Here is a 12,371-nt window from a genome sequence, read left to right on the forward strand (position 1 = left end):
CTTACCCAGTGTGAAGATGGCAGTAAACTGGGTGGCAGTGTTTATCTGCTGAAGGGTGAGAAGGTTCTACCAATGGATCTGGCCAGGCTGGATCAATGGACTGAGGTCAATGGGATGGGGTTGGACCAGACCAAGGGCCAGGTCCTGCAGCATCAGCTAGGTGGTCTCTAGACAATGTCCTGCTGTCTGGTAACCACCTCCCAACCACTAGCTTGAAATATTTCAAGAGGTTTATCACCAGCAAAGGCAAAGCTCGGAGATAAAGTGAAGCCTGAAAACAGCCTGGGGACAGGATTGAGGCAGGCAGGCAGCTGAGGAATCTCTGACACCATCACTGGTCTCACCTTCAGACATCATGAGCAAAGACAGGAGCACTGCTCACCCAACCCACAGCCTCGCTGGCACTTGTATCACCAGGACAAGCACCTGCTCAAGCAGAAGCCCCACACAGAACCACTACACAACCCTTGAGATCTCATCTACATCATCTACAACATCCTGTGAGGCTGCAGTCCCCACCAGTATGAGTCTTAAAGACCCAGGCAATGCTGCTTGTTCACGCTGCTCTGCAAGGCCAGCTTGGTCCTGAGAAAGAGACTTGGGGAAGGGAGGAGAAACTCAGCCCCAGGTGCTGAGCTGCCTCTGCTCAGAGCAGCACAGCACAGCAGAGCACGCAGCAGCTAAGCCCCACTCATTTGACACAGATCAAAGCTAAGTGGTTAGCCCCAACACAAGTCATGAGTCACCTTCTCACTGCCCAATCCTTTCACCAATTCTCTGCTCTCCACACCAATGAGACCTTTCATCGGGAAAATCCCTCAGGGCTCAGGAGGGGGAAGGGGAGGTGAAAGGTGAATTCTTTCTCAGCCTGCCTCCTGGCAACCAGAGACATCCCTAAGCCACCTTCTCCTAGGAACACCAACCAAGATGCCAACCTCGTGAAGTTCAACAAGGCCTAGTGCCAGGTCCTACACCTGGGTTGGGGCAATCCCACACACAAAGAGAGGCTGGGCAGGGAGTAGCTTGAGAGCAGTCTGGAGAAGGACTCAGAGTTGTCATTTGATGAAAAACTCCACATGAGCCAGCAATGTGAACCCAGAAGACAACTGTGAGGTGGGCTGGATCAAAAGAAGTGTGGCCAGCAGGAGCAGGGAGGTGATTCTGCTGGTCCACTCTGCTCTGATGAGACCTCACCTGGAGTACTGTATCCAGCATAGGAAGGACATGAACCTGCTGGAGTGGCCATGAAGATTATCAAGAGGGCTGGAGCACCTCCCCTGTGAGGACAGGCTGTTCATTCTGGTGACAAGAAGGCTCCACAGAGACCTTAGAGCAACCTTTCAGTGCCTGAAGGGGGCTGCAGGAGAGCTGGGGAGGCACTTTTGACAAGGGCTTCCTTCCAGGAAGAGGGACAATGGCTTTGAGCTGGAAGAGGGGAGATTAGGAAGAAATTCTTCCTAGTGAGGGTGGCGAGGTGCTGGAACAGGCGGCCCAGGAACGCTGTGGCTGCCCTCTCCCTGGAAATATTCAAGGCTAGGCTGGGTGAGACCTTGAGCAACCTTGGCTAGTGTGAGCTGCCCCTGCCCATGGCAGGGGGTTGGAAATGGATGATCTTTAAGGTTCCTTCCAACCCACCCTATCCCTCGACTCTGACTGTATGCTAAGATCACAGGCTCACAGGATGTCAGGGGTTGGAAGGGACCCAAAGTGATCATCCAGTCCAACTCCCCTGCCAAAGCAGGACCAGACAATCTAGCTCAGGGCACACAGGAAAACACATCCAGACAAGCCTTGCAAGTCTCCAGAGAAGAAGATTCCATAACCTCTCTGAGGAGCCTGTTCCAGAGCCTGTACAGTAAGGAAGTTCCGCTTTGTGTTGAGCTGGAACCTCCTGTGCTGCAGCTTCCATCCATTGCTCCTTGTCCTATCCCAGGGAGCAAGTGAGCAGAGCCTGTCCCCCCGCTCCTGAGTGCGCCTTACCTGCTGCAAAAGGCATTTTGTAGGGGTAGCTGCTGCGCCCCGTGTGCAGGCTGCCCACCCTGCCCTCGGGCACATGCACCACCCCGCAGACGCTGTAGCTGTTGATGGTCGTCCCCTCCCCGCAGCAGTACGGAGAGTTACACCAGGGAAGTGGCTGGAAATGAGCACCCGATGGCAAGGAAGTGGGTGACACCAAGAGCCCCTCGCAGGTAGCAGGTTGTGAAAGCTGGTCCTTGGGGTAGAGGGAGCAGTGGGAGTAGCCACTGTATCCGCTTTGGCCATAGTAGACGTAAAACCCGTTCAGCGGCGGCAGATCCGAGGACTCAAAGAGGCATCCGCAGTCCGTGTGGTTCCCGGGCACGGGCAGGGGAGGGAACTGCTGCACGGGGAAGGAAGGCTGGTGGAACTCCTGTTTGGGGGTCGGGGATTTCTCTCCAGGCCTTCCATACTCTGGCTTCATGGAAGCTTGGCCACCCATGAGCAAAGGCAGTCTGTGGTAGAAACCCTCTGTGCTGGCGTAGGAGCTGGACAGCGACTCGTAAGGGACAGGTTCTGCTGTCCCGTAGAGCCTAGAGGAGTCCTGCTGCTCTCCTTTCCCAAAAGCTCCTAGGGTGAGTCCTTGCCAGCCATGCTGACTCTCCACTTTCAAACCAGCCACCTCCTTCTTAGCCTTGACGCAGTTCTTCCTGCCAGCTTTGGCCCATTTGAGCGTTGACTTTGAACAGTGGTTCTCGGACTTGCCCTCTCCATCAGATTTACTCCTCGGCTTCAGGGGTTGGTCTTTCTCATGGGTCAGCTTCAGAAAGGCCACGGCGTTCAGGCTGGCCAGTCTCTTTGGGGCAGGGTGATAGGAGACGGCTCCATCCTCCCTCTTTGTCCCATCCTCAAAGACCTCCTCTAGCGAGTGGTCGCAGCTGTTGCACTTCTGGGCGGGCTCGTGGCGGCTCTTGCCCTTGCCCGGTTTGGCCTGGGCTGGTTTCTCCAGCACGGGCCAGGTGTCCCCAGCTCTGCAGTGCAGGCCCTTGCCGCCGCAGTCGGCTCTGGCCGAGTCCCTGCGGCAGCGGCGGCTGAAGAGAGCCTCGTCGCGCTCGAACAGCAGGTTGTTCACCGCCTCCGCGTTGAGCGAGGCCAGCCGGCGCTTCCTGGGCTCCGAGGGAGCAGCCTCCAGCTCTTGCTCCATCCCTGCGTAAGTCCCCGCGCGCTTTTCCCCGGCTGAATCGCTCTGCCCTGCGCCCACAGCCTGAACTTGTTCGGGGAACAAGGCAGGTCCCAAACCTTCCATCCAGCTGGGAAGGTCCTTTTTTTGACAGCTCTGGGTCTGCTTTGACAGGGACCCAGCCACATCCTCCAGCCTGGTGAGGAGCACCTTGCAGGTCTTCTTGCTGACCGAGGGCAGCAGCCGTCTCCGCAGCGGGTAGGTCTTGCGCACTTCGTGCAGGCTCTTGGCTTTGTTCGTCCCCACAAACCCGCCGGGGCAGCTGGGGGCCTCGGCGGCATCTCCGTCCCGCTGCTCGTCACACTCCGCTTCAGTCCTCTCCATCCTGCTGCTGCCCGTGGGTGATGAGGCTTGGCCAGCAGAACCAGCTGGGTGCTTCAGAAGGAAGAGCTGTTTCTTCCGGGCATGCGTCATAGGATCAATGTCCAGTCCTGGGGAGGGACAGAAGGAAACATCCATTAATATGGCTGAACGGGACCCACAGACTCATAGCATTGATCGGGCTGGAAAAGACTTCTAAGACGATCGAGTCCAACCCTCAACCCAACACCACCATGCCCATTAAACCATGTCCCCAGGTGCCACGTCCACACATTTCTTGAACACCTCCAGGGATGGTGACTCCACCACCTCCCTGGGCAGCCTGTTCCACTCCTGCAGCAAAGAAGTTGCTCCCCTCCTCTGGCACAGTTTCAGGCCCATCTCCTCACAACGCGCCAACTGCCGATGAGGAAATATTTGGGAAGCTTGTTTCCATCCACAGTTGAATCTTTTTGGGTGCTGGCCAGTTAAGCCAATTAAGACACAGGAGCTGTGCTTCAGTATTAAGCCACAGAACATAAGAGTAATTAAAGGCAAGGCGGTGACAGCAAATGCCACAGCAGGTGGGACAGCCCAGAAGGTTGTTCCACCCAGCTCTCACCCCAGCACATTCCCTGTTACACCAATGCTCCTTCCAACACTACAAATGTCCATCAGATTTGCTAAAGCTGACCCAGAATCTGGTCCAGGGCAGGAAGAAACCTCTGGAATTTGATCCCTGGCATAGCGATTGAGGCAGAGCTTTTGGGTGTCACTCTCCAAAACAGTCAGACAAAAGAGAAGGAGAAAGTTCACCTACTCGGGTGATACACAAGCTTGGGTTGAGGCAGAGGTCTGCCAGCATGAGGAACTGGGCACACGCAAACGCCCGTCCAGCTTAGCCCCTGGCACCAGCACTGTGGATGGGTAACCAAATCACCACACTTGGCAAAAAGACCCCAAAAGTACATTTAAGGGAGATAAAAAGAGAGAGATACTCATCTGTATGTCACTCACCAAACGCTGGCATGGTGGAATGGAAGGGACCTCTGGAGAGCATCCAGTTCAAGCCTAGAGCAGGGCACCCACAGCAGCCTGCCCCGGAGCACAATGTTTGGAGTGGATTGGAATGTCTCCAGAGAAGACTCCACAGCCCTCTGGGCAGCCTGCTGCAGGGCCCCAGCACCCTCACACCAAACAAGTTTCTCCTCATCTTCAAGACAGAACTTCCTGGGTCACAGTTGGTGCCTGCTGCCCCTTGTCTTGTCACTGGGCACCACTGACAGGAGCCTGGCCTCATCTTCTTGCCCCCCCACAGCTCCTTTAGCTCTCGTTGAGCATTGAGCAGATGCCCTCTGGGACTGCTCTTCTCGAGGCTTAACAGCCCCAGGGCTCTCAGCCTTTGCTCCTCACGGAGATGCTCCAGGCCCTCAAAGCCTCTACTGGACTCTCTCCAATAGTTCCCCGTCTCTCTTGAACTGGGAGCCTAGAACTGGATGCATGACTTCAGCAGTGGCCTCAGCAGGCCAGAGCAGAGAGGGAAGAGAAGGTCCCTCAAGCTGCTGGCCACACTTGTCTTCCTACATGGCAGGAGGCCATTGGCTTTCTCGGCCATGAGGGCACAATGCTGGCTCATGGAAACCTTGTTGTCCACCAGCCCACCAAGGAGCTGCTTCCCAGCAGATCACCCCTCATTCCTTCAGGAGGTTTTACTCATGAGGTTCCTCACTTTTCATCCATGTCAAGTCACTGCTGAAAATCAACACAAATTACTACAATACAGAGGAAAGAGACAACCTGGCCCAGGGAGTGCCTTGCTGAAGGTACCTAGCACCCCAACAAAATCGCTGGCAAGCCAGACACCTTCAGGCTATCTGGACCTCCCTTGCTGGCTAGAACATCACAGAAGTAGTCTGGCTCTGAACTCACGCAGCAGGCTCATGACAGATGTATGAGGAACCACAGAACTGCTGAGGTCAGAAGAGACCTCTGAGATCATCAAGCCCAGCCACTCACCTACAGCTCGCAGTGCCACCACTGCTGAACCACATTCCTCAGCACCACGTCCACTCGACTTCTAAACATCTCCGCGCATGGGGAATCCACCTCCTTTCTGAGCAGCCTGTTTCAGTGCCTAGGAACCCCTTCTGGGGAGAAATCGCTCCTAATATCCAACCTGAACCTCCCCTACACAACTTGAGGCCATTTTGTCTTGCCCTGTTACTTGCTGCATATGAGAAGAGAATGACCCCCACTTCCCTACAACCTCCTTTCAGGCAGTTGAAGAGGGTGAAAAGGTCTCTCCTCAACCTCCTCTTCTGAAGGTCCAAGAGAGTAGAGCAATTTGGCAGCCTGGAGAGCAACCATCCACCTAACAGCTGTAGGTGATGCTGAGGAAGGAGACAGGCAGGTGAGAGCAACCCATAAACATTCCCAATCAGCCTAATTAAGTGATATTGGAATAGAATTAATGAAGTCTGTACCTGAGCATTAGAGAGAGGAGGACAGCACAAGTGCTTGATTTAATGGTGTTTATTAACCAGTCAGATTCCCTTTATTGGCACCAAAGAGTCAATCCTCACACAGGCATCCACCTAGGGGTGGTTTGATCCTCTCTGCAGTGAGATCCTTGCTGGCACACCCCCTCCCATCCACACCATCCATGCTGCTCTGCCACTTCTGAGGCTCTTAATTAAAGCTCTGACTGCTTCTACGGCACTGAGAACAAAGCTACCCAAGGACTGTTCATTTGATAAGGGTTAATCAAGCCCATAATTAGATTATCTGTTTGAAACAAGCCCCATGTGTTTTAATTGCCTTGTCTATATGTGCATTAACTACAAGAGACCCAGCAACTGAAAGCCCCTGTGGGGTGGACAAAGCTTTTCCTGATGTCCCAATGTGTTCTGGGGACACTAAGTGTCCCTTACACCCTGTTGCACTTGGGAAGCCTTCCTTGGTTAGTGTCTGCTGATCTCGACAGGACAGGGGGTAATGGTTTGAAATTAGAGTAGGGTAGATTTAGGTTGGATATCTCTGAGAGTGGTGAGGTGGAACAGGCTGCCCAGAGAAGCTGTGGATGCTTCATCCCTGGAAGTGTTTAAGATGAGGCTGGATGAGGCTTTGAGCAACGTGGTCTAGTGGAAGGTGTCCCTGCCCATGGCAGGGGGAGGTGAAACTGAATGATCTTTGAGGTCCCTTCCAATTCAAGCTACTCTATGATTCCACAGAGGAGGGTGCTCTGTGAGGAGCTATGTCTTTCTGAGAAGAAAAAAAACAGGTTCTGGAATCTGGGAGGACGCTTATCAAGTCAGCCAGCCAACTTCCCTCAATTCAGAGCTCTTCTTGCACAAGCGGCCAAACTGAGCCAGCAATGAACTGAAGTCATCTTGAGCACACTGGGACTACCAAGAATCCTCTCCATGCCTACATGATCAGTCACAGAATGGTGGGGGTTTGAAGGAACCTCTGGAGACCATCCACCAGTCCAACCCCCAAGTCCTCTGCATCACACAGCCGGCTTTGTCCCTGCTATTCCATCTCATTTCAACTCTGCTATTACCTAGAAAGGTTGGAGCAGATGATCCCTGGGGCTCCTTCCAACCCAGCACTCTGTGATTCCCTTCCTGGCACAAAGCACGGAGCAGCTAAGGCGACTGGCTCGCCTTCATCTAACAGCCTCTGTTCTTCCCCTAGCTCAGCACAGAGGCTTTGCAACGCTGCTCACAACAAAACCATCTGACAACAGAGTGCTTCTTGCCTCAAAAATCAGAGTCATGTTGAGTTTAGTTACAGCAGGTATTGTACTCACTTCAGAGCATTAGGGCTCTGCATCTTCTTTCCACCTTTGTATCACTTCACAAAGCAAAGAAGAAAGTCCAACGGTGCCCAGGATCCTCCAAGAAATCACAGCATAAGGCAAAGAACTGAAAGTGAAAATATTCCTGCCAGAACCACCCATTTATTGCTCTCAGCTGAGGACCTGGATTAACAAACAGTGAGGAGACATTCAGGTACAACTCCAAGTTCAGTGAAGCAGCTTGGACTAAAAAGCCTCATCCACAGCCCATGGAGCATTTCAAAGCTCCTGGAATTGTTGCTTCCTTTCTCAAAGTACACTAGTTCTGAAAAACTCTCTTGACAGCTGCTGAACCCAAACCAGATGAGGAAAAAAGAAAAATTCAAAAAACCCAACACTGGTCCAATTTTCTGCTAGAATAAAGCCACTACCCAAACAGCAAAATCAGGAGAGAGTTGATGCCTCATTAGCAGGAGAAAAAGCAAGTGTGTTAACAGCTGCATCTTCCGTAATCACGCAGCTGCAGCATCTGTCTCTGCCTCTCCATCACTTGATTACAAGGGAAATTAGAAGGAACTAATCTGGGACCACCCATTAGGATCACAGAATTGTTTGGGTTGGAAAAGATTTCTAAGATCACCGAGTCCAATCATCAACCTAACACCACCAGGGTCACTAAACCATGTTCCCAAGTGCCATGTCCACATGTTTCTTGAACACCTCCAGGGATGGTGACTCCACCACCTGCCTGGGCAGCCTGTTCCAATCCCTGACCACTCTTGCAGGAAAGAAATTGGCCCTGATTTCCAGCCTAAACCTCCCCTAGCACAATTTCAGCCCATTTCCTCGCACACAGAATCACACAAACATCCAGGTTGGAAAAGACCCTCAGGATCACCAAGTCCAACCTATAACCCTACTCAACAAGATTCATTTCAAACTATATCCCTAAGCACCACATCCAAACGACCCTTAAACACATCCAAGGTTGGTGACTCCATCACCTCCCTGGGCAGCCCACTCCAGTGCCTGACCACTCTCTTTGTGAAAAACTTTTTCCTAGTTCTCATTTTCTTCTCATTCTATCATCTGACACAAGGAAGAAGAGACAACCCCCACCAGGCTCCAACCTCCTTTCAGGGAGTTGTAGAGAACCAGAAGGTCTCTCCTCAGCCTCCTTGTCTCCAGGCTGAACAACCCCAGGTCTCAGCTGCTCCCTATCAGACCTGCTTCTCAGGACCCTTACTCAGCTTCCTTGACCTTCTGTGGACATGCTCCAACCCCCTCAACGTCCTTCTCGGAGTGAGTGGGGCAGTGGTTCAAGCACCACTTCCTTCCCAACGCTTCCTACAGAGGTGTGCTCCTTCCAAGGAGCTGATGCCAAAAGCACAGGAACGCCAAGCCTGCAAAGCTCCTCACCCATCTGGCAGCTCCGTCAGGCACCAGGAGTGACGATGACAAAGCTCTTCCTCTCCGTGCGCTTCGCCGATGCTCAGCCCCCGTCTGCTCAGGGAAGTTTTATCCACTTAAAGTGGTGCAGCTTAGGCTGTGACAACAGCTCTAAAACTTTAAGTATCTGGAGGATTGGCTCCTTCCTCCCTGCTGCTTTTGCCGGCAAATCACTGCCGGTGCTGCAGGGAAGGTGTTGTGTGAAGGCAGCGTCCCGGCAGTGCTGGGAAAGCTGGATAAATCAGAGCACTGCCAGGTATCCCGCCTGGAATTACCCACACAGCACACGAGTCCCAGGAGCAGAAGCGCTCTTCCAATCCCAAACATTTACAATAACTCTAATTGTTGCAGGCTGCGATCTGCCTTCCCGGAGTGCAGCCCAAATTTCCCTCCTGAGGCCCATCCAAAGCTCCATCAGAGCAAACCGTGCAGAGCTCATCGGGCTGCAGAACAGCCTCGTTTCTCTCCTCCCATCAACGCACGTCCAGAGCTGAGAGATGCTTTTCATTCATGCCACGAGTTGTGTTGGGTCACTGCTGTCTTTGAGAGCAGGCAAGATGCGCCCTGGGCAGGGGTTAGGGCTGCACAGAGTGAACCACTCAAGAAGCAGGAGGGTTCAAGCTTCCCAGGGATTTTGCATTTCTTCTGGAACATCCCAGAGCACAGCAGCAGCAGAAACTACAACACCACACAAAGTACTAGAGGTATTAAATGCCACACGTTGCCAAAGAGCTACGTATCAGCACTTTAAATAGGTTCTGCAGAGCTGCCTGCGTGCCAGCTACGCCAGCAACGCCTCGCCAGATGCCTGCAACTAGCCTGAAAATCCAAGTCAGGAGTATTTTGGGACAGCTCTGAGAGGCATGCTTTTAGAAGGAGAAGAAGCTTTGCCAATCAACTTAATCGAGGTTTACAGGGGAAAAAAGATAAGTGAATCAAGCTCAACTCATCTGATCCTCTCTAGATGCAAAATGCAAAACTAAACTCAGAAGGCTGAGTCTGGGAAAATATCAATCATGTGTCACTTTGTTCAGAGAGCTCTGGCACCATTCCTGGCTCCATGCATGAAGTGGAATCACTAATTGTTTCCCAGGCTTTATTTTGAAGAACAAGGTAAATAGGAAAGCTCTTCCATATCTCATAGTCACACTCTTCTGCAACAGCTTTAGGAGCTTCCTCTAAGCTGCTCAGCTTCAATAATTTAGGATGTGCCATGATTCCATGTCTGACACCTGTATCTGCAAAACTGCTGCCTCTGGGGATTCCAAGGGCAGGTGTAACCCTGCCAGCTCCTCTCCACTTAGAAGCTGTCACTGCCATCCTATCTCAAGATCCAAACTTCCCTCCTTTTCCTCTCTCTGGTACACCTCCCTCCACATTCAACTCTTTTGACTCTGGAGCCCCAAACATAAGAAGGACACTGAAGCTCCCCTCTCTTCCAGCCTAACTTCAGACTGGAGATTAGGACGAAATTCTTTACAGTGAGGGTGGTGAGGCACTGAAACAGGTTGCCCAGGGAGTCTGTGGCTGTTCCCTCCCTGGAGGTGTTCAAGGCCAGGTTGGATGGGGCCTTGAGCAACTTGGTTTAGTGGGAGGTGTCCCTGCCTTGAAACTAGATGATCTTGAAGGTCCCTTCCAAGCCAAACGAGTCTGTGATTCTGTGATGATTACAGACTGTCAGCACAGCACTCTTCAGATCCCAAGACAACATGTTAGTGCTCAACAAAAGGTGCTTTAGGGGAGAAAAACAGCAACCCAGGATGTTCCAGGGAAGACAAAACATTCCTTCAACATCCCATTGCATTAACCACCCTTTAAATCCGATCCCAAAATATAACTCCAAGAACTTTTTTTCTAATCTTCTTTCTCCCCCCTTCCCCTTTCTACTATCTTCATCTTTTCCTCAGTTTGGAGCATCCCACAGAACCTCAATGCCTCAACACTTGGCTTTGCAGCTGCAGGTAGAGCCTTCATCACTCATCACCTTCAGGGAGAGCAGGAGAGAGCCTGAATTTTAGCATTTAACAGACATGTGCGTTTATAACCTCAGCTGAAATTCACAGAACCCTGAAAACCAAGCAGGGAAAAAAAAAGGCTACATTAAGTAACAAGTTGATGGAGTATTTTTGAGGATTCTTGTCTTCTGACTCATCCCCAGCTGCCCCACGCTGATGAGAACCACCTCTTCAGCCTGCAACTGTCATCTGAATGGATTGTCAGCTCCTGAGTAAGTCCTTAAGACAGCATCACCTTCCAGCTGGAAAAAAAAGTCTTTTCTAAACAGTTTTAAAAGCACTACCAATCTTACTTCAACTTCAGCCTGGGCCATGCAAAGCAAGTTTCAAGCATTGGAACAGGCTGCCCAGGGAGGTGGTGGAGTCACCCTCCCTGCAGGTGTTTGATAAACGTGGGGATATGGTTTAATGGCATTGGTGGTGTTACACTGGTGGCTGGCCTCGACCTTAGAGGGCTTTCCCAACCCAAATGATTCTGTGATTCTAGAAGTTGTAGACCTTGGTGGGATTTCACATTTCCTTCATCACAGGTCTGAATTCCTCCTTACGTTCACACTGCAGCAGCACTTCAAAAGAAAAGAGACTTTGTGTCTTCATTCTCAATTCCCTACCATCACTCGACATAGCAGCATCACCAAGTCACAGAGTCCAACCCCCCTGCCAAAGCAGGATCACTTAGGGCAGGTCACACAGGAATGCATCCAGACAGGTCTTGAAAGTCTCTACAGAAACAGCATCCTCCACACTGCCTCAGCTGAGGACACAGGGCAGAAGACAACTCATGCTGAGCGGTTTCCCATTTGAGAGCTTCAGTTTCAATCCAGAATTGAAGTCAAGGGCTTCACAAAGCTCTTGCACTCCCACCAGAAACCCTGTGAGCAACCATTCTCTTTCCCTCTCTGTCCTACAGACCGCAGCACTGCACTGAACAGTAAGCGGAGCTTGAATCTGAAGCTGAACTTATCGAGTAAAAAATTCAGATGTGGATGAATCTTAAAAGATCTTCTCATCAAATTGGGCAGAATTTCTACACGTGGAGATCCAGAGAGGGAAGTGTGAAGTTATAGGACACCCACTACCAGCTCATTAAAGGAACAAAGATGCTGAGGGGCCTGGAGTATCTCTGAGAAGCAAAGGCTGAAAGACCTGGGATTGTTGAGCCTGGAGAAGAGCAGTATGAGAGCAAATGGATGGGGCCACACTCCTATCAGTGCTGCCCAGTGACAGGCACAAACTGGAACCCAGGAGGTTCTTTCTGAAGAGGAGGAGAAACTTGTTTGGTGTGAGGGTGCTGGAGCCCTGGAGCAGGCTGCCCAGAGAGGCTGTGGAGTCTCCTTCTCTGGAAAGCTTCCAAACAACTTCCCTTCTGACTCCCACCATGCTGGGAATCTCGGATCCCAGTACTTAGATTAGCAAGATGCCCACACAGGTTTCCTGAAGAAGCTAAACCACTTCAAAAAACCACTAAAGGCACTTCAGAATCCACATGCAACCATTTTTTCCTTCCCAAGATACAGCATCACCCAGCACCTCCCATCCAGAGGTACACTCACTCATCTTCAGGCAGCAGTTATGACCAAGGTGAGACTGCTGAGCCTAACTAAACTCATTC

General features: G+C 51.6%; 1 protein-coding gene across 1 annotated transcript in view; it reads right to left on the reverse strand.

Annotated features, from left to right (window-relative positions):
- BAHD1 (bromo adjacent homology domain containing 1) overlaps nt 1-12,371 on the reverse strand; it is a 42,268-nt gene that overhangs the window by 14,751 nt on the left and 15,146 nt on the right. Inside the window, exon 2 of the mRNA XM_064163553.1 lies at nt 1,981-3,627. Coding sequence (XP_064019623.1) covers nt 1,981-3,610 — 1,630 coding nt within the window. The 5' untranslated portion in view covers nt 3,611-3,627. The remainder of the gene's footprint in view (nt 1-1,980; nt 3,628-12,371) is intronic.

This window comes from Pogoniulus pusillus, chromosome 24 (genome assembly GCF_015220805.1).
Source record: "Pogoniulus pusillus isolate bPogPus1 chromosome 24, bPogPus1.pri, whole genome shotgun sequence".
NCBI lineage: Eukaryota > Metazoa > Chordata > Aves > Piciformes > Lybiidae > Pogoniulus > Pogoniulus pusillus.